This window comes from Melospiza melodia, chromosome 3 (genome assembly GCF_035770615.1).
Source record: "Melospiza melodia melodia isolate bMelMel2 chromosome 3, bMelMel2.pri, whole genome shotgun sequence".
NCBI lineage: Eukaryota > Metazoa > Chordata > Aves > Passeriformes > Passerellidae > Melospiza > Melospiza melodia.
Window position 1 is genome coordinate 111,503,616 of NC_086196.1, and position 17,995 is coordinate 111,521,610.

The 17,995-nt window shown below is 44.3% G+C and overlaps 1 protein-coding gene across 1 annotated transcript in view; it reads left to right on the plus strand.

The window, feature by feature from the left end:
* Window positions 1-2,363: 2,363 nt before the first annotated feature.
* The window catches only part of ABHD12 (abhydrolase domain containing 12, lysophospholipase), a 35,249-nt gene continuing 19,617 nt past the window's right edge, over window positions 2,364-17,995 (plus strand). The window contains exon 1 of the mRNA XM_063152647.1: window positions 2,364-2,555. Within this exon, the coding sequence (XP_063008717.1) occupies window positions 2,398-2,555 (158 nt within the window). The 5' untranslated portion in view covers window positions 2,364-2,397. The remainder of the gene's footprint in view (window positions 2,556-17,995) is intronic.

Genomic DNA, 17,995 nt, shown 5'->3' on the forward strand with positions numbered 1-17,995 from the left:
CAAGTACCATCTCAAGATGGCTCTGCCCCTTTTCTGGTTTCTCTGCTGCTTTGAATATCCTTGTGCTCTCCAGAGACTTTTCTCACAGTGGTTTCCTAACCAGAACTTTCCCCTGGTCTTTCCAGATCCCTTTGGTATCTCCTGCTCTGGTTTCTGTCTTTTGAGGAGATTTGTTTGAGCTCATCCACAGCCAAACACAGCTCTCATTCCTTCTCTTGAGAGTGTTGCTTAGGATCAGTGCTCATTTGCTGTCCTTTGCTTCCCATCAGTCTTCCTCATCTCCAGATCAGGCTGGTAAATCCAGGTGCAGCTGCCTCTGAAGAATACAGGATGGGAAGGAGGCTGACACTGGTGTAGCCCAGCAGGCTGTGTCCTTGCCCCATGGTCTGTCTCCAGACCCCTTTGGGGTCACTCCACACACAGAGAAACTCTCTGGAATGTGCCCTTGCCCATAGCAATAGTTTCTACTATTGCTCTGTTGTAATCTTTGTTCATGCCTTGAGCTAAGAAATCCCAAATTCTTTCCCAACCTTTACTCTGACTCGATTTTCCTGTTCTTCCTGTACATGTTTTGTAGAAATTCTGGCTGGTAAGAAATCCTGCGTCAGCACATTTCCTCACCTGTTTTGTATTGTTCAGATCCAGTATTTGTTGAGCAGAGATGGCAGAATTTCACCCTGGGTTGCTTATAACAGCAGCAGAAATAAGGTTTGTAGTGGACTATGGCCTCAACAATCTCTCAAGTCGACCAGAATTCCACCATGGGCGTTAATTTGCAATTCAGAATGGATCTTGTGCATTGATTTCTGGGGTGTGTGTGGTAATTTCTGAGGATAACTCACAGAAAGGTACACTAACAAAGGATTAACCCTTAAATGCCATAGCCTGCTGCATATTCATACATCTCATACATGATGCATAAATTCCATTCAAACGCAGGATTCTGTCTGGTCAGTGTCTTCTTCCTCTGAATCCTGACAGCGTAGTCCCACCCAAGCCAGGCAGGAAGAAGTTTGTTTCTCCTGATAATGGAGCAATAAATTCTCTTTCTCTGGAAGATTTAGGTGTCCTGTGGCTGCTATCTCAGTGCAAGTCCTTTCTGTAAAAAAAAAAGTATCCTACATAGCATAGTTTCTATTTTAACATTTTGTTACAACCTAAAACTATATTTAACACACTACTTAAGAGAATTAATAACACAACACATATAATATTCATTTTAATATTTGCAAAAAGCCAATCCTAAAATATGCATTTTTCACAGCACAAAGCCAGGGAAACTCTGTAACTTCCTTGCCTTGCCTGTGTGGTTCCTCTTTAGGAATAAGTCAAATGAAGACCTACTTTCCACTGTGGTATCATAACACTTCTGGCCATCAAAGAGCCTTTTTCCCCGTCCCTGTTCCCACTGGCAATTCCATCAGTAGCTTGGCTCTGACTCTCCTCACATCCCTGAACCAGCTGTGCCGTGTGAAAAATGCGTATTTTACGATTGGCTTTTGGCAAATATTAAAATGAATATTATATGTGTTATGTTAGAAAGTTATGCTGTATTAATTTTTTTAGGTAGTGTGTTAAATGTAGTTTTAAGTTATAACATAATGTTAAAATAGAAATTATGTGAGATATTTTTTTAAGAAAGGAATAAGGTACTCGCACCAGATAGCAGCCCCAGGACACCTAAATCTTTCAGAGAAAGGGAATTTATTGCTCCATTATCAGGAGAAATGAACTTCTTCCCGCCTCGCTCAGCCCTGAAGATGCTGTCAGGATTCAGAGGAAGAAGCTGACACTGACCAGACAGAATCCTGCGTTTGAATGGAATTTATGCATCATGTATGAGATGTATGAATATGCAACAGGCTATTGCTTTTAAGGGTTAATCCTTTGTTAACGTGAGTCCTTTTTCGGGCTTATGTTACCCATAAAGAGGTACCCGGACATCCGTAACTCTGTTTCTTTTGTCTTAAATTGCCCTAAATCCGAATTGTCCAAATTATTATTACTCTAATTGTATGACTATTTTTATAACCATTTTATTACTATTAAACTTTTAAAATTTTAAAAACAAGTGACTGGCGTTTTTCACAAGGGGCTCTTTCACGGGCCCGCAGAGCTCCCGCCCTCAGCAGCGCCGCCCCCTCAGCGCCCCGGCCCACAGCGAAATGGCGGCCGGGCTCGTGCCCGCAGTAGAGATGGCGCCGCGGCCTCTCCGAGGCGGGGATTGGCGGGGGCGGTGGAGGGGCGGGGCGAGGGGCGCGGCCGGGGGCGGGGATTGGCGGGCGCGCCTGGGGGGCGGGGCCGGGCAGTGCCGGGCAGGGCGCGCGGCGAGTGAGCGCGGCCCCGCTCCGCTGCCGCCGTCTCCGCCGCCGCCGCCGCTGCCGCCCCCGCCCCGGCATGAGGAAACGCAACGAGTCGGTCACGGTGGAGCATGAGCGCGCCGCCGCCGCCGCTGCCGCCGTGCCCGGGCCCCTCGACAAGGGCTGCAGCCTGAGGCGAAGTCTGCGCCTGCCTTCCTCCGCCGCCGCCGAGGGCATGAAGCGACCGCTGGGCAGGTGAGCGCCGCCGTCGCTCCGCCGGGCTTTGTTATCCCCGTGTCACCGTCTGGGGGGCACCGAGAGCCTGCCGGGGAGCGGGACGGCAGCGGGGCTGGGTTTGGCGAGCAGAGAGGACGGGCCGAGGAGCCGGCGGGACGGACAGGTACGCGGGCCCGGGATGGTGCCCAGCTCAGCCCCGCTCCCCGGTTTCCCTGGTTTTCCCTGTTTTTCCCGGTTTTCCCGGTGTGCCAGGTACCGGCCCCGCGGTGCTTTCCGTTCTCGGGGCAAAGGACTGGCCGGAGAGCGGGGCGGTAACGGGACCAGCCAAGGATGGGAGGGGTTTGGTGCTCGGTGCTCGTACCTGGGCGCTGCCGCCTCCATCCCCCTTTGGAGCAGGCAGGCGTTCTCCCAAAAAAACAAAAATAAAAATGGCTAGCACGGAATCCTTCCGTCAGAGAGCGTATGTGGAGCGGCGGGGGCCTGCAGGTAGGATGCGTGCGTTTTTGGGAGAAGCTGGTGGCTGTCAAAGTGATCTCTTTGCCGTAAATGAATCAGATTTAGGGGTCACTAGGAGAAGCTGACATGCGTGACTGTTGGAAGGAGTTTGGCCGTGGCTTTTTGCCAGGTATGTTAACGTTTTAAACGTATTTATAGTGGGGAAATGTTTGTGTGCCTTTCTAAAAAGACTGTAACAATAGAAGGTGCTTATCACCTGGACCCTTCATCGTGCAAGATTTTTGGGGGGATGCAATACACGATCAGAACCTGCCTCCCTGGCCCTCTGCAGCTGCGAGTCAAGATACAAGCTTTAATTTCCTCTAAATCAGTATGGTGGTCTTTGTGTTTTGAAAGTGTGGAGAATGTGTAGAACAGCTATGTGGTTTGGGTAGCTGAAATCAAATCGCTGTGCTTCAGCAATACATCAGCCAATTTTTGCTTTTTTTTTTAAAGGTGCCTATCAGTGCATTTCTAGTAAATGAGCTATTGTGGATATTTCTCTGCTAAATTTTCTGAGATTTTTTTTTCAGTTCTCATAGACAAAATTAGCATTTGAAAAGAGCTGTAGACACTTGTCATGTTCAAAGACAGAGGCTTTAAAATGTGATTTCTCATATTGGGTAATAGCTATTTAATTTTGTGCCCTGGAGGTAAACCTTTGGGATGCTGTCACTGCTCTGTACATGTTCTGACAAGCTTTTGGTAATTGAAAATGGCGCTGAGTTGATCTCTCAGTTTCCATGACTGTGCAGTGGATCCAACTGTGACAGTGCTCGGCTTTTATAACATTTTGAAATTTGGCACATCTATTCTCCTTGTCCAAGTGGATGTTTCCTAGACCAGTGGCACTGGAGTGATGGCTTGCTGGCTCTTCAGCATTGTGAATGGCACTCAGGCACCTTTCACTCAAATGGAAATGCTCTGTGGGTGGTGAGCAAGCCCTGAGAGCTCCGAGTGCAGGCTGTTGGCTTGGTCTGGCAGGCAGGCAGGTGCTTTGTGGATCCCAGACACAGCACAGCTGTATTGGGAGGGCCAAGCTAAAAATAGGGAAAGCACATCCTGTCTGCGAGAAACACTCTTGCGTTTATTTCTCCATTTACACGTTTGAAAGCAGTCAGCAGTCAAGCTTTCCTCGGTTTTCTCCATTTTCCACTTTTGAAGCCTGTTTCAGTAATTCCTGAAGTCCTACCTGGATTCTGGCCCTTCCTCCCTGCTTCCCACCTCCCCCTGTCCTTTTTGGGTCAGGTGTTCTATATTCTATATTCCACACAGCAGTGTTTCTCAAACTCGTGACATTGTAGGAGAATCTTGTTTGAAGCTGGCTTTTCCTTTTCCACATTTTCAAATATCTGTGATGTTTTTTTTCTTTCATGCTGTCCTGTGTTGCCTACCTTCCTTACTGACTTTCAGTGGCCCTTCTCTGACTTTCCTCACCTTGTGAGCCTTCAGACAGTGGCTTGCAGGCAAAGTGTCTCTGTCTGCCAGTACCTTCCAGCAGTGTTCTTTATGGGACAACAAACACACTGCTGAATCTGAGCGTGCAGGAAGGGGAGGTCCAGGCAGAAGAAGTTATGATGCCCAGAGATAAGGTTCTTATCCAGAACAATCACCCTGAGTCAGGTCAGACAGCCTTTAGCTCCATATCCCACCTTTGGTGGACAGCAGGGAGTGTTTAAGGAAGAACATGGGGAAATGCATGCAGTGACCTCCCCAGGGCAGTTGTGGTCAGTTATGTGGCCAACAAGTTGCTGTTACATCATCTAGATCATCATATTTTAATATGCAAGGTCATGCTGTTATTGCAGCATTCCTTATACTGCTGGGAATAAAAGTAGTCAAGTAGTCCTTGGTTGTTGTTTTCAATGGGTTATATCAATTTTACTCCCCAGCTTGCCCAAGCTGTGAGGTGAAAATTCAGCTGCAAGGTTCCTGAGGTGGAGGTGGAGGTGCCATAACATCTGAAATTGGGGATTTGTACCAGACTGTTCTTAGCTTGCTCCTTGATGAAAGAGTTAAAATCAACTCATGGATGCTGTGTTAAAGGGGAAGTTGGGCTGGCTGCATTTCGTGCTGCTGGCTTGGGGAAGCAGCACGTATGTCTGGCTTCATCCTGTGGGTTTCCACCTCTTATTTGTGAACCATACAAGCCCCTGGCTGGGAAGGCAAACCAATCCCCAGTGGCTGTGTGGTTGTGCAGCCAAGGGCTGATCCTGTGCCATATTCCATGGGTCAGGAGCACGGGGAGAGGGAGCTGCAGAGGCAGCTGTGCCTGCAACTGCAGCAGTGACCAGGAGGCTGCTGCTGTGTGCCCTTCTCCTGCTCACATCCAGCTCCTCAGCAAAGGCTAAACAGCACCCCAGGTGATGTTTATGGGATACAGAGCTGGCTCAGTACCAGCAGCAGTTTGTTCTTACAGCAGTATTTTTGAATTTTTACCAGCACTGCGTTTGCCCCTCAGTTTTTTGTTCAGTCATAGCATCACAATGTGCTCATTCATCCAGGAGCTGAAACTCATTCTAAAGAGGTGGCTGTGCATTTTGACTGGCAACTGCTCTGTTACAGAAAGTGTGTGCATGGGCTTCAGAGTGTAATGGAGATGGATATCTGATAAATAAGATTTATGTGGCTTTGGCTAGTGCATAGTGCAGTCAGTGTGGCTTTCCTTAAGTGGTTTACAACCAGAAATGAACAAATACAGGTATTTCCATTTTCTTCCATAGATAGCAATAATATCTACTATGATGTTTACCTAAGCACTTTACAAGTTGTGCCTTTAAAAATGCATGATTGTTTTTTTAAAGGAGCTGTTTTGTCTGAAATTATTTCTTTATTTACTGCATTATTGCTTTTAATAATAAGCAGTGCTTGCTTTTCCTGGTATGTATGTTTTGTGTGGATGGCCATTCCTCTAATATTTCTGTTGTGAGGCATTTTCCAGGTGCCAGTGTTGGAAGTGCTAGATGGATATTAGGGTGGCATTGTGTTTTGGGTACTTGCTGTGACTCATTTTTGTGCTTGGTGGCTGTGATGTTCTGAGGAAATGTGTTTGAGCAGCCATAGATGTGGAAAACCTTTATGTGGGAGTACAGAGAATAGAGAAAATCAAATGAGCTTAATACTGACATTAGATACCAGAGCAAATTCTCCTATCTCATTTCTGCTGAACCCTGATCCTGGTGATAAAAGGTCACATGCTGTTACCCTTCCCTTCTGTGACCTCATGGTTATCTGATCCTCATTCAATCCCAATCAATAGTCAGACTATAGACTTGAGGTGTGAATTTTGCCATTATTCTACAGTTATTCTAGAAACACTTGTTTGCTACAAACGTTAGAACTTGTTCCCGTCTCTCTCCATGCTGTGGAGCAGTGAAGTGCTCCAAATCCCATGTGTGTGAGCTTTGTTCCTTGATAGCCGGAGAAGCTGCTGTCCCTTCAGCTGTCCCTGGTACCTTTACACCCCTGATGCTGGCACAAGTCCCTGCAAGGGGAAGTTTTGGGACCCTTCCAGTGCCTGTCCAGCCTGTGCACCCCACAAGCTGGGTATTTTTGGGCTGACACTGCAATTGGATGTAGTTTCAGTTCCACTGCAGTCAGCCTTGTTCCTGTCTGTTGTGGAGCATTTCCTGGGTGTTTTGTGAGCATGCAGGGAGGTGCTGAAGGGAAGAGGGTGCAGCAGGCTCTCTGCTCTTCCCCTCTGATGCAGCTGAATTTCCCTGGAACACTGAGTGTGCTCGAGTGTGACAAATGCGATGTGTGGTGACCCTTGGTGCCATCCTGCCCCAGCAGCTGAAGTGCTTCATGTATTCCCATGGCTCCTTGGATTTAACCAGTGGTACCTTCCTTCTGACAGAAAACTTGGCCATCTCCAGTATCTGCCCCTCTGCCCTCTCTCTGCCCCATCCTTGTATCTCTAGACCTAGCCCCCTTTCTCCTGATGTTACTTTTTTAGAAGCATTTGCAGAGTCTTTTATGATTATTCCAGTCTGTTCCATTGTAGCACAGATGACAAATACTTGAATTGTTCTCCTGCAAGTTTTCATCAATATATTTAAGGGGTTTTTTTCCTCAAGTGAATTTTATGCTATTGTCTCTCTTAATTACTGTGTTCAGGTTAAACCAGTTACTTGTCAGGGCTTTCAAAAGAGGAAGGAGGCTGCCTGCATAGAGATATTTCATCAATCATGCTGCTTTTTCACCAATTCCACCTTCCTACTGGGTTATTGCCTCTATTTCAGTTTTTCTTGAGCAGAGTTCACAAAGGAGCTGTGAAATGGTTTCCAGTTGCTTGCCTGTTCTTTCTTTCATAGTAAATACAGGTTGAATCACAGTCCCTCCAATGGGTAAAATATGAAAAAACAGTTTCCTTTGTGTGAGGATTTTTTTTAGTGTGTGGGACTCTTTTTTGGTTTTGGTTGTGTTGGGGTTTTTTGTTTGCTGTTTTTTTTTTGTTGCAGTTCTCTTGAAGAGCATGCACTGTAATATTTTGCTCAGATATGTCAAAAATAGGATTGTGTAACTTTTTCCACCTTTATGTCTTCTTTTTTTTTTTTTTTTTAATTATTTATTTGAAGGGTATCACAGTAGCTCTGCCTCCTGTTTTGTCCTGTGCATTGTCAGCCATTTTGGCAGCTTTAGACTGGGGAATGCCTCTGAATTTCTCCCAGGTTACCAATCTGGGGCATTAGGTATTCGTTCTCTGCAGCATCTTCCCAGTTTGCTCATCTTTTCCAGCCATTATAATTCTCTTTCCTTGTGCTCATCTTCTCCTCACTCTTTCTCAATGACACATTAGTCATTTGGCAAAAATAGCAATATTCCCTGCAATGTGGGGAATTATTTGTTTTATTATTGCAGGTTGTTTTAATTTCATTTTTTTTTAATTTAAAGATTTGTGGAGTTATAATGTTGACGTGTAGCAGTTCTGTGCCTCAGTGTGTTACTGTTACAGCCTATCTTTTTTTCACCATTTTCATCACTGACTTTGGAGGTTTTTTTTTAGTGTTAACTAGGTGTGGTTTACTCTCTTAAACATCCCTTGAGACTCAGCATCCTCCTGCAGGTCTCTCTGTATGACCTAAAATTTCTGTCTTTGCATCCAGTGTACCATGAGCCTCTCTGGAATTTCTGTAATAGAGCACAGCATTTTTTCTGCTGCATCTGCTCTGTTGTGTCCAAGCAGTTTCCTCAGAGACCTCTGCTCAAGCAGGAATGTTCAGGCTGAAGAGAGTTTGCCCTCTGGTTTGGTGTTGGTCTCCCTAAACTCCTGATTTCCTTGCAGTGCAATATTTCTGACATCATCCTTGCCCCTGGGTTCAGTTGCTCTGCTTTGATGGCTTGTGTCTGAATTAATAATTACCATGGTATTGCTAATTGCTGCTACTTTGCTTTCTGCTTGGGAGCTGTATGAATTGCCTCTACTTGTTTGAGTATCCATAAACTTCCCTTGGGTTTGGTAACTCCTGGGACCAACAGGGCTTCCCTGTCATCTCTGGAGTGAAGGTGCCTGTGGAGATCAGGGTCTTCCCAGCATTATCACCTTCTCTTCTGTCCTTTCTGGAATGTGGCTGCTGTGCCAGAAATCAAGTTCTCTGCAGAGGCAGTCACAGGTCACTGCAGTGGATCTGTAGGTTTTCTCCAGGGTGCAACGTAGATGCATTTATTTTTTGGTGAAAACAATGTTGGGGCGTTTTTATTAAAACTAATGATGGTGACATCATTTCCTCTCCAGAATCCCCTTTCTGCTCCATGTTCAAGGGCCTGGTGTACCCCAGCAGGACTTTTGCTGTATTTGAAGAGTGCTGCCAGCTGGGTCTGGGCTTCTTGGAAAGCAGCAGTGCCTGCTTAGGAGGCTGCAGCCAAGTTACTTTATCCTCCTAGGCATGAAGGGCAGGGCAGATTATTTTGGTAAATCATGTCAGGATGTGAAATTAGTGCATTCTACAGCAATTTCCCTATAAAACCTGGGGTTTTGTGAGCTCATTGGGTAGCTGTGCTGTGTCCTGTTGGAGCTCCAGCAGCAGCTGGCTTCTGGCATGGGGAGTGAGTGAGAGACTGCAAGCAAGGGAAGTTTACTAAGGATGTAATGTGAGAGCAGTATGTTAATGTAGCTGTGACTGAATCAGTACCACAAGAAGATTAAAAGAAAGTGCTTCAGCTGTATTAAAAGGGTAACAGGAGACCTAGGAGACTTTAAAGCCATTAGCCTGAGGTGGAGTCAGTGCAATTTAAATTGCAAGAGTTAATTTGAAATTCAGTGGAAGAAGATTTAACAGCTAAATATATATATACTAATGAAAGTAGATCTGTCCTGTGGAAGGACACTGTAAAATGCAACAGGTTTGTCAAGATTACAACCTGGTTGATCAAAGTATCAGCAGTAAAATTGTTTCTCCAAAGCACTTAACTTTGTACTGTAGTTTTATTGACATTGCTTGCACTGCTAATGGAAAGCGTGATATCTCTATTGAAAATTGGCTCAATGGAGAGAGAAACAACTGGGAAATTGGAGTGGGATTGATCCTTGAGTTCAAAGGTGTGTATTTTGTATGTAATCATCCCAAGGATGAGTTGGTTATCAGTTACTATTGATAAACATGGGAGGAGGAGAGGATTGATGAGGGCTGATGGATGGGGAAGTCAGCAGTTCAGAGCAGATAGCCAAATAGTGAAAAGGTCACCAGGACACAAGCAAAGCTGGCAGGATGGTGGGGAGAGAGGGTAGGGGTTGTGACAGGGATAGGAATGGTGGCAGAGGGTGAAGCTGTGCTAGGTAAGTCACCTCTGTAAGCTGTCATGTGTCCCTGAATATCCCTTAGCCAGACAGGGAGGCTGCCACCTAGGCTGTGCACTTTTGCCTTCCTGGCACACATCTTCCTTCTCTCTCTCTCTAGTGCAACACTTGGCTCCAGAAATCTGCCTCTTTCACATTGAAGGCAATTCAAACTTTCAAACAGAATTTCCTAATTTTAGACTCTATCACATGCCTTGATCATTCACTGAGCTAACAGGAACCATGACTATTTGCTTTCCAAATCAAAGTGTTTATTTAACCCAGATTTATTTCAAGAGTGTAACTCTTACTGAGAAATAGAGCAATAGAAAAGATTGTTAGACTAGAAGATTAACTTTAAAACACAAACACTTGAAAATATTTGAGATAAGTCCCATGGCTGCCCTTCTTCAAAACTATATGTCCAATTTGTACCCACTTAAAGTGGTTGTTAATTCCTCTTGAAAAAGAGATTAGTGTTGAGTAATAAGGGCCATAAGGTCACATTAAGTCTCCTCTCCCTTTTTACTAAAAGTGTGCAGAATAAAGGATTTCATGTGGCATAGCTGAAGAAATGAATAAACTGATGAATATGTGAATAACTGAAGAAACCCTTTTGGAAGGGTACTCTTCAGTGGCATTGTGCAAGCTCAGAGCAGAGTACAGAAAATGCATTTACCCTCTCCAGAGCCTGGTTTCCCTTCCCCTGGCAGTAAAGTTTCCCCTGGGGTGACTATTCTGAGACAGAGGAGCCTGCACTAATGAGGATGATGTAAACTGGAAACTTGGAGTCAGGGCTCCCAGGCTGCAGCATCCTTGCTTGTGGAGCAAAGTGTGTTCAAGGTGTTGAAGAACTGAATAGATGTTAAGACTTCTTACAATGCTCAGGAAGGAAAGCCTGGCACTCTTTTCTCTCTTAAAGCAGTCTGATTTCACTTTTTGTAAAGTTTTGATTAGTTTCAGAGCAGCTTCAGGAAGCAGGAATAAAGCTGACAATACAAGTTTTATACTGCTGAATGTGAAAACTGTGAATTGCACACAGTCATTGGAAATAGCCCTTTCTCTTGTTCTTGCAAACCCAGCAGAAATGCAGTGACTGACCTTTGCTTTCAGTTTCTGATAGCCTTGTGCTGTCTCTTATAAAACATTATTTTCCCCTTTCACTACCAGAGTAGGGACCACATTTCATTTTAAACTTTGGCAGGCTGATGTGCAAGTGCTGCTTAGCACAGCTGGTCAGAGCATGGTGCTAATGACACCAAGGTTGTGGGTTCAGTCCCTCTGTGGGCCATTTGCTCAGGAGTTGGACTTGATGATCCTTGTGGGTCCCTTCCTACTGGGAATATTCTGTGGAACTGTTTTGTTTCCCTGCAGTTAAGTGAAAACTCCAACACCTGGTTTTCACCTTGGAGTTTGTGTTTTCTGGGTTGGCTCTTGAAGGTTTTGTAGTGTTAGCAATGGCTTTGGTTTTAATTGTCCTTAATTTTTTTAAGCCTTTGTCATTTGGGAGTTCTTTCCTCCACAAGATGATAGCTAGAGCTGGAATCCCTGAATAAAGCACAGATGAACAGAGATTAATCTGCCTGCCTATATGCAAAGTGCCCCCTGTTCAAAGTATGTCAGGGCCAACAGCAGTTCTATATCTGCTCATACATCTGTTCTTTAACTCTGGCTGTTGTTTTATGGCCATGCAGTGTTTGTTAAGCCTCCCTTTTTAAACGGGTCACAATTACAGAGGACACTGTGACTGCCAGCTGAATGTAACTGTGCTGGGCTGACAGTCAGCATATGTAATGTTTTGGCATTGTTTAATGTTCTTGTTTGCTTGTATGCTTCCAACGGGGAACAGTTGGTCTATTGTAATCAAAATGTATTGCTAACGATGTGTTCTGAATCTAAAAGGTGGCAGTATCACTGCTAACACAAAAACATTCTTTTTCTTCAGGCTTCTCAGAAGGAATGGCTTCTGATCTCTGCCAGCAAAAGTAGAGCTTTTTTTCAGCTGGAAAGTATAAGATGACCATTTTCATGTGTTTGGAAGGAAAAATGTCTACAATACACAAATGAATCTTTTGCTCAGGTGATTTAGATGAAAGCCAGAGCCACAGAGCCTGCTGCTAGTGGTAATTCTCAGGCTGTGTGGCTGCCTCACAAGAACTGCTATGTGAAAATGTGATTTCATGCTTACCAAGTTGTGCTGCTTGGAAATACAGATCTGTTCCCTCAGATGTATCCACAAGAACAAAGAGTGAACCTGAGTTCTTGTTCTTGCTGCAAGGTTAACACACTCATGCAGGTCTGTGGGGTTTCGAGTACTTTAACAATGGGTAATTGGTGGTGGGGGAATTGGCTTGGCTGTACTGTGTGCTGCCTCAATTATGATATGCATTCAGCAGGCAAATGGCTTTAAATGCAGGTTAGGAGCTGTGCTGGAGCATTATGTGTCTGAACCAGTTCTGCTCTTGAACTCTGCTTGTGCACCTTGATTCTCCTGCCCATGGAGGTGAGTGTGCTTGGGAGAAATGAGAATTTCCAGACTCGGCTGCTCTCAAGCTTCTGTTTTGCACTTCCAGTTCTGTTTCAGTCGTTTGGTGTTTATGTTCTGGTTTTTCCTCTTTCATTAGCAGACAACTAATGAGTTCCTCAGCTCACAGAGTAGTGAGAGGGCTGTGCCTTCAGTATAAACCAGCTGTCAGCTGTGAAATGAGTAAAAAACTTAAGAATCTGGTAAACACTGTGGAGGGAGTGTACTTGTTGTATCTCAATGCCAAGCTCGACTAAAATCTAATGTGGGTGACTTCAGATTTGATTAGTGTCAGCAGCATTGCTGGTGAGCTCTGGAGAAAGCATGTCCTTAGAATTTAAACAAGGGCTCATACCAGAAAGGTTTGGGCACAGACTAAGTGGCTGTTGCAGAAAATGCATTCAGGAAAAGTCAACAACCTTAAAACCCGAATCCCCAAGCCTGCTTTTCTGTCCCAAAAGTCAGTTGTTCTGTTGCTGAGGGTTTAATTATTTGTTGTTTGCTACATACTTAAAATGACAGTAGCATCTGCCCCTTCCTTTTTAAAATGTAGCTTTCAGGTTAGTCTTGTCACATGCAGTTCATGCTAATGGTAATACCGCTGTACCCAAGCATTGAGAAATAACATAGTTACTGCTTAGGCCATGCTGTCAGCATACATTTAAAATAAATTGGTGCTGTGTTGCCAAATGTTCAGCCCATTCTTGTCTCCTGCTCTGTGAAACATGTAGATTTCATGCAATTGGAATGTTGAGTTATCAAGACTGATGTTCTGAGCTCCTGTACTTCAAAGGATGTGCCAATGCATAGTGATTTAATCAGACAAGCTGTGTTATTACTGCATTTAGGGTAGTCAGCTTAGACAGTGGTTGTGAGGAGGAGAGCCCAAGCCCTGGCATTGGGAAGGGATGGGGTGCTGATGGGGGAAAAGTTAGATGTCCCATATCTCTGTCCTGTTAAATGCTTGTGAGAGCCTTTCCCTCCCTTGCTTAATTTATTCTGCTTTTTGCAAGTGTGTTCCATGGACAAAGACCCATACATTACCTGCAAGCTGCTCTGTTATTTCTGCTCATTAATGCTGTACACTTGCGTTTCCCTCCCTTCATGGGCTTGTTTTTGTTTTTGTTTTTTCCTGCAGCGCTCTGAGTCCTGGCATAACCTTTGCTGGCATTTCAGTGCTATCGACCTGCTCAGCAGAGCTTTCCTCTCACCCTGAGTGCTGATGCCACATTTCCCCCACACTTGATGCATCAGAATTTTGATTCTTTCAGGTCCTACCCTGATCTTTTCTTCTCCAAGCTGAAATGTGGTTGTGAGGGTCTCAATAGCTGGAGCTTGGTGTCCCCTCCTGAAAAAAAAAATAATTGAAATGCTTTCTTTTACTTTGCACTTATATCTCTTGGAGGAACAGAGCTAAATTCATGGCTGGCTAGATGGCTTCCTTCTTGCTGTTGAGTGTTTTAAGTTAATGCTTAACCACTTGATATTAATCCGAATGAGGCACAGAAAAGCAGTCTGTGATAATCTGGGTTGTAAGAGGGGAATGAGGTAGTGAAGTGGGGGAATTTGGGAGCTTAAAGTTTCCAACCTCACCTGCATTCAGGTAGGTGGAACAACAGTGAAGATGTTAGCCCAGCCAAAAGGAGATGGTTTGTAGGCTTTGTGGGAGTAGATAGTTTGCAATAAAGGAGGGAAAGGAATGTGTCTGAGGCAGCAGTTGTACAATCTCTGTGAGCTGGTCCTGAGGGCTCCTTCTTTGGAACCTTCTTAGGTATTTCTACCACATGCATCTCCACAAATTTACCTATTTAAAAGGCTAATTTTATGTGTGTTTGCATTTATCTGTTACAATGCAGATACAGGGTTTGGTCTTTTCTACAATGAACTTCTCTTTGTGGCCCCACTAACCAGTGCCAGCTTCAGGCTGCATAGGTGTGGGAGTGAATGGAAGGTGGGGTAAACTGCATAGTTTACTCATGGAGAGCTTGTCAAGTGAACTGAGGTGACTTCTCTGACTGCAGGTGATGTGGGGGGATTTTTAAAGATGATAGAAGTTCCAGAGGGCCTAACTGAAAGCAGCATCAGTAGTCTTTTAATTGTAGTCTTTGATTGATAGTCTTTTCTTTGATTGATTGTAGTTCTTTGATTTAGTCTTTTCTATAATAGTAGCAAAGAAGAATAGACTTCAGTAGCCAGCAGTGTTTTTTATTGTTAGAATTGTTTGTTAACATTTGACAGGAAATTCAAAGTTTTATGGGTGTATTGACATCTTGTCATTTCTCGGTTTTGAAGTTTTTCCTCTGTTGGGACACCTTGACTTTCCATCACTGATGGCGGTGTGTCTGTTGACAAAATAAGTTGTCACAATATTGTGAGAAACTTGGAGGTAGAGCTTGCATGTTTAAAGAGATTATCAAAAAGCTCAGCTTGCTTTTCTTTTGTCTTTTTGGTTATTTTTTAATGAAAACCCATAGGCTTTAAATTTGTTGCCTTTCCCCCACCTTATTAAGCCAATTATTCCTTTAATTTGTCTTTTAATTTAAAGAGGAATAGCAGAACATCCCAAATCTTTGCTTCTGGGTACAGTCAGACTATGGAGTGCTGTAGCTTTTCCAGGGTTGGGTCTCTGCTGATGGGGGCTTGAATACTTTGCTTCATCCTAGTTTTTAAAGCAAATATTTAAGAAGGCTTGGTTAGTGTTTTATTCCCCTCTCTCTCCCTCTTTTCCATTGATGCAAATAGGAGCATTTAGCAGCTTTAGCCAGATTGGGATGTTTGGGTAGCTTTTTCTGTTTCTGCCTAGTGGGCAAATCATTCAGCTTTGTTTGTATTCTGGGAGCCTTCTTATTTTCTGTGAGAAATCACTGCTCAGTGAGAATGCAGCCAGTCTGATTTGTTGCCTGAACCTGGCAAATTTTAGCCCATTCAGCTCAGCTCTGGGTCACCAGAGGGAGGTTGTGAAGCGTGGGCTGTCACAGTTTGCCAAGTGTTTGTGGGAGGAATTAAGGGGACAGCTATGTAAGGTAGTCTGTCTTTGCTAGGAGGAGGAGAAGGGACAGGGTGACTTCTTGGGATCCTCTGTAGCCTCTTTGCTCTCCATGTATCTGTAACATGACTAAAACAGTCTCTGATTTAAAATGCTTATTTTAAGTCAAGTGATGAACATTTTAGATGCTACAGTGATGAGAGCAGAATCTGACTCCATGTTTCAGAAGGCTGATTTATTATTTTATGGTATATATTACATTAAAACTACACTAAAAGAATAGAAGAAAAGGTTTCATCAGAAGGCCAGCTAAGAATAGAATAGCAAAGAATGCTAACAAAAGCTTAGAGAGTCCAGAGAGTCCAAGCCAGCTGACTGTGATTGGCCATTAATTAGAAACAACTCTATGAGACCAATCACAGATGCACCTGTTGCATTCCACAGCAGCAGATAACTATTGTTTACATTTTGTTCCTGAGGCTTCTTAGCTTCTCAGGAGGAAAAATTTTAAAGAAAATATTTTTCATAAAAGTTGTCTGCGACAGTTCTTGTTATGCCATGTATTTTGGTTTTTTCCTCTACCGCCCATAAAGTCACTTCTGTCACTTGTGTGCTCAAGGTCTTTGCTTTCCACATCCTGTGCTCTGGGTTCCTGCTGGGAGAGCTCTGCTGTTTGCAGTTTGGAGAGCTGGGGACACGAGGGACTCCAGAGTGACAGCATTCCCTGTCACTACTGAACAAGCAGAGCCTCGTGCTCTGGTGTCTGCAGCAGTTTTGTTTCACTCCTGCCCCAGGCAGATCACAAAGGGCACGGTGGGCTGTGGGTGCATTTATCTGTAGATCCTTTAGGGACTGCAAGCACAGCCTGTGTGTGTTTCTGATAAATGTTGTCCTTGCTCTGCTACAGGATCAGTTTTAGTCTCTTGTTTCACCCTTGGCCTGCCCTTTCACCCTGCTAGCACATCTGATCAGGAGATGCTAATGGAAGCACTCCCAGTGTAGAAATGATTGAGATGATCTGCAGCAGAAATTATTTCCATCTGAATCTGGATGCCAGAGCATGGCACAGGATTCTGGTGATTGGACATTGTTCATGAAACCTCCCAGGTTTGCTGGAGAGGAGGGGGCTGCACTCAGGGGAAGCTGTCATGAGAGGACCCCCAGCTTCTCCTTGCCAGCCCAAATACAGAATGTGCTTGTTCTGGGTGAATGTGGGACCTTCATCCAGGTGGAAGCTATGAGGAAAACCTTCTGATTCTGATGTCTCACTTCCAGGGAAGATTTCCTTCTGTCAGACTGAGGTATGTCTGGAGAGGGAATGTGCTTTTCCATGTTCACTTCAGGAAAGTGCATGAAGCAAAAACCACTTCATGTTTTCTCTGTGTTTGGACAGAACCCAGATGTTGGGAAAAAAAACTTTGGTAAATGCAGGGGGCAAAATGTGATGATGGGGATTTTGTTTTATTGTTGGGTGTTCTGTGAGATGTTTTGTTGTTTTGAGGTTTTTTTACACATTTTTATTGTTCCCGGAAATAAATTTCTGATATTCTTAAATATCTTCAGTTTGCAGCTTTTTATTTTCTGCATCACTTGTATTTTCCAACTAAGACCTGCTGAATTTTCCGGTGAAAAGGTGGTGACAAGTATGTTGCTTTTGCCTGAGCACACCAAAATTTCCTTTTGCAGGACATATATTTCCTGAAATAGCTTTTCTACCAAGCAATAGGAGTTTAATTTAGTTAATAACTCACTGAAGATTTACCTGATAATTTTATAATGTCTGTACTTCAGCATATATTCTTGGATTTATCTGGAGAAAAGCTGTCTGGTGGATGGAAGCTTTGCCCTGGTTACATTGTAAGTAGACATCTCCCTGGAGATGAGGTGTAAATGTCACATTGCTGATTAGCATCTGACATGGGCCATGGGAGCAAAGAAAGGGATGCCTCAGTTCAGGCTCCAAAAAGGAGAAACTGGAATCATTCCTGAGCTCTGACAGTGTTACCTGGACAAATGTCCTCCTGAGTGTTTTGTGTTCCTGGTTCCAGCTTGTGCCTGGGCTCTGGGAAGTGCTTTGCCCCTGTTTTGATGTGCTCTGGTTGTGCCTGCAGGAGTTAAGACCTGGCTCTGTTGTCTTCCTAAGCGAGTGGGGTTTTTATTCTGTAGGAATGAAATCCTGGCATATGCAAAATTCCCCTGGCAGAGCTCTTGCTGCTGCAGGATCTGAACCCCAGGCAGGAAAACTTGCTGGGAAGCCCCATCCTGCCTGGCTGCTCACCTGTACTCTGGGAAGCTGGTGAGGACACAGTGCCTTGGTTTGAGGCATTTGAAGGCATGGACACTCCAAAATGAGTTTCCTCCCCTTTTAACTTTAACCACTCCCCTTTTTGCCAATAAGGAGAGATAAATGGGAGTAGATCTAAGTGAAAAAATAACTAGACAAAGTGTTTTAACAAAACCTCACACTTTTCTCATTGAAGGGAGCTGAGTTACATTTCAGTTGCTCAGCAGTTAAATGTCAGTTTTCCTTTAGTGATCTCCCTTTGTCTTCCACAAATCCATTCCAGCTATGAAAATAGGTGCTGATGTAGTGGAAAGCTGGGTTTAATCTGAGAGTAGGGAGCATTGGTCAGCTCAGAGATTAGCCCAAACAAAATGTTGTGTGGGTTTTTTTCCCC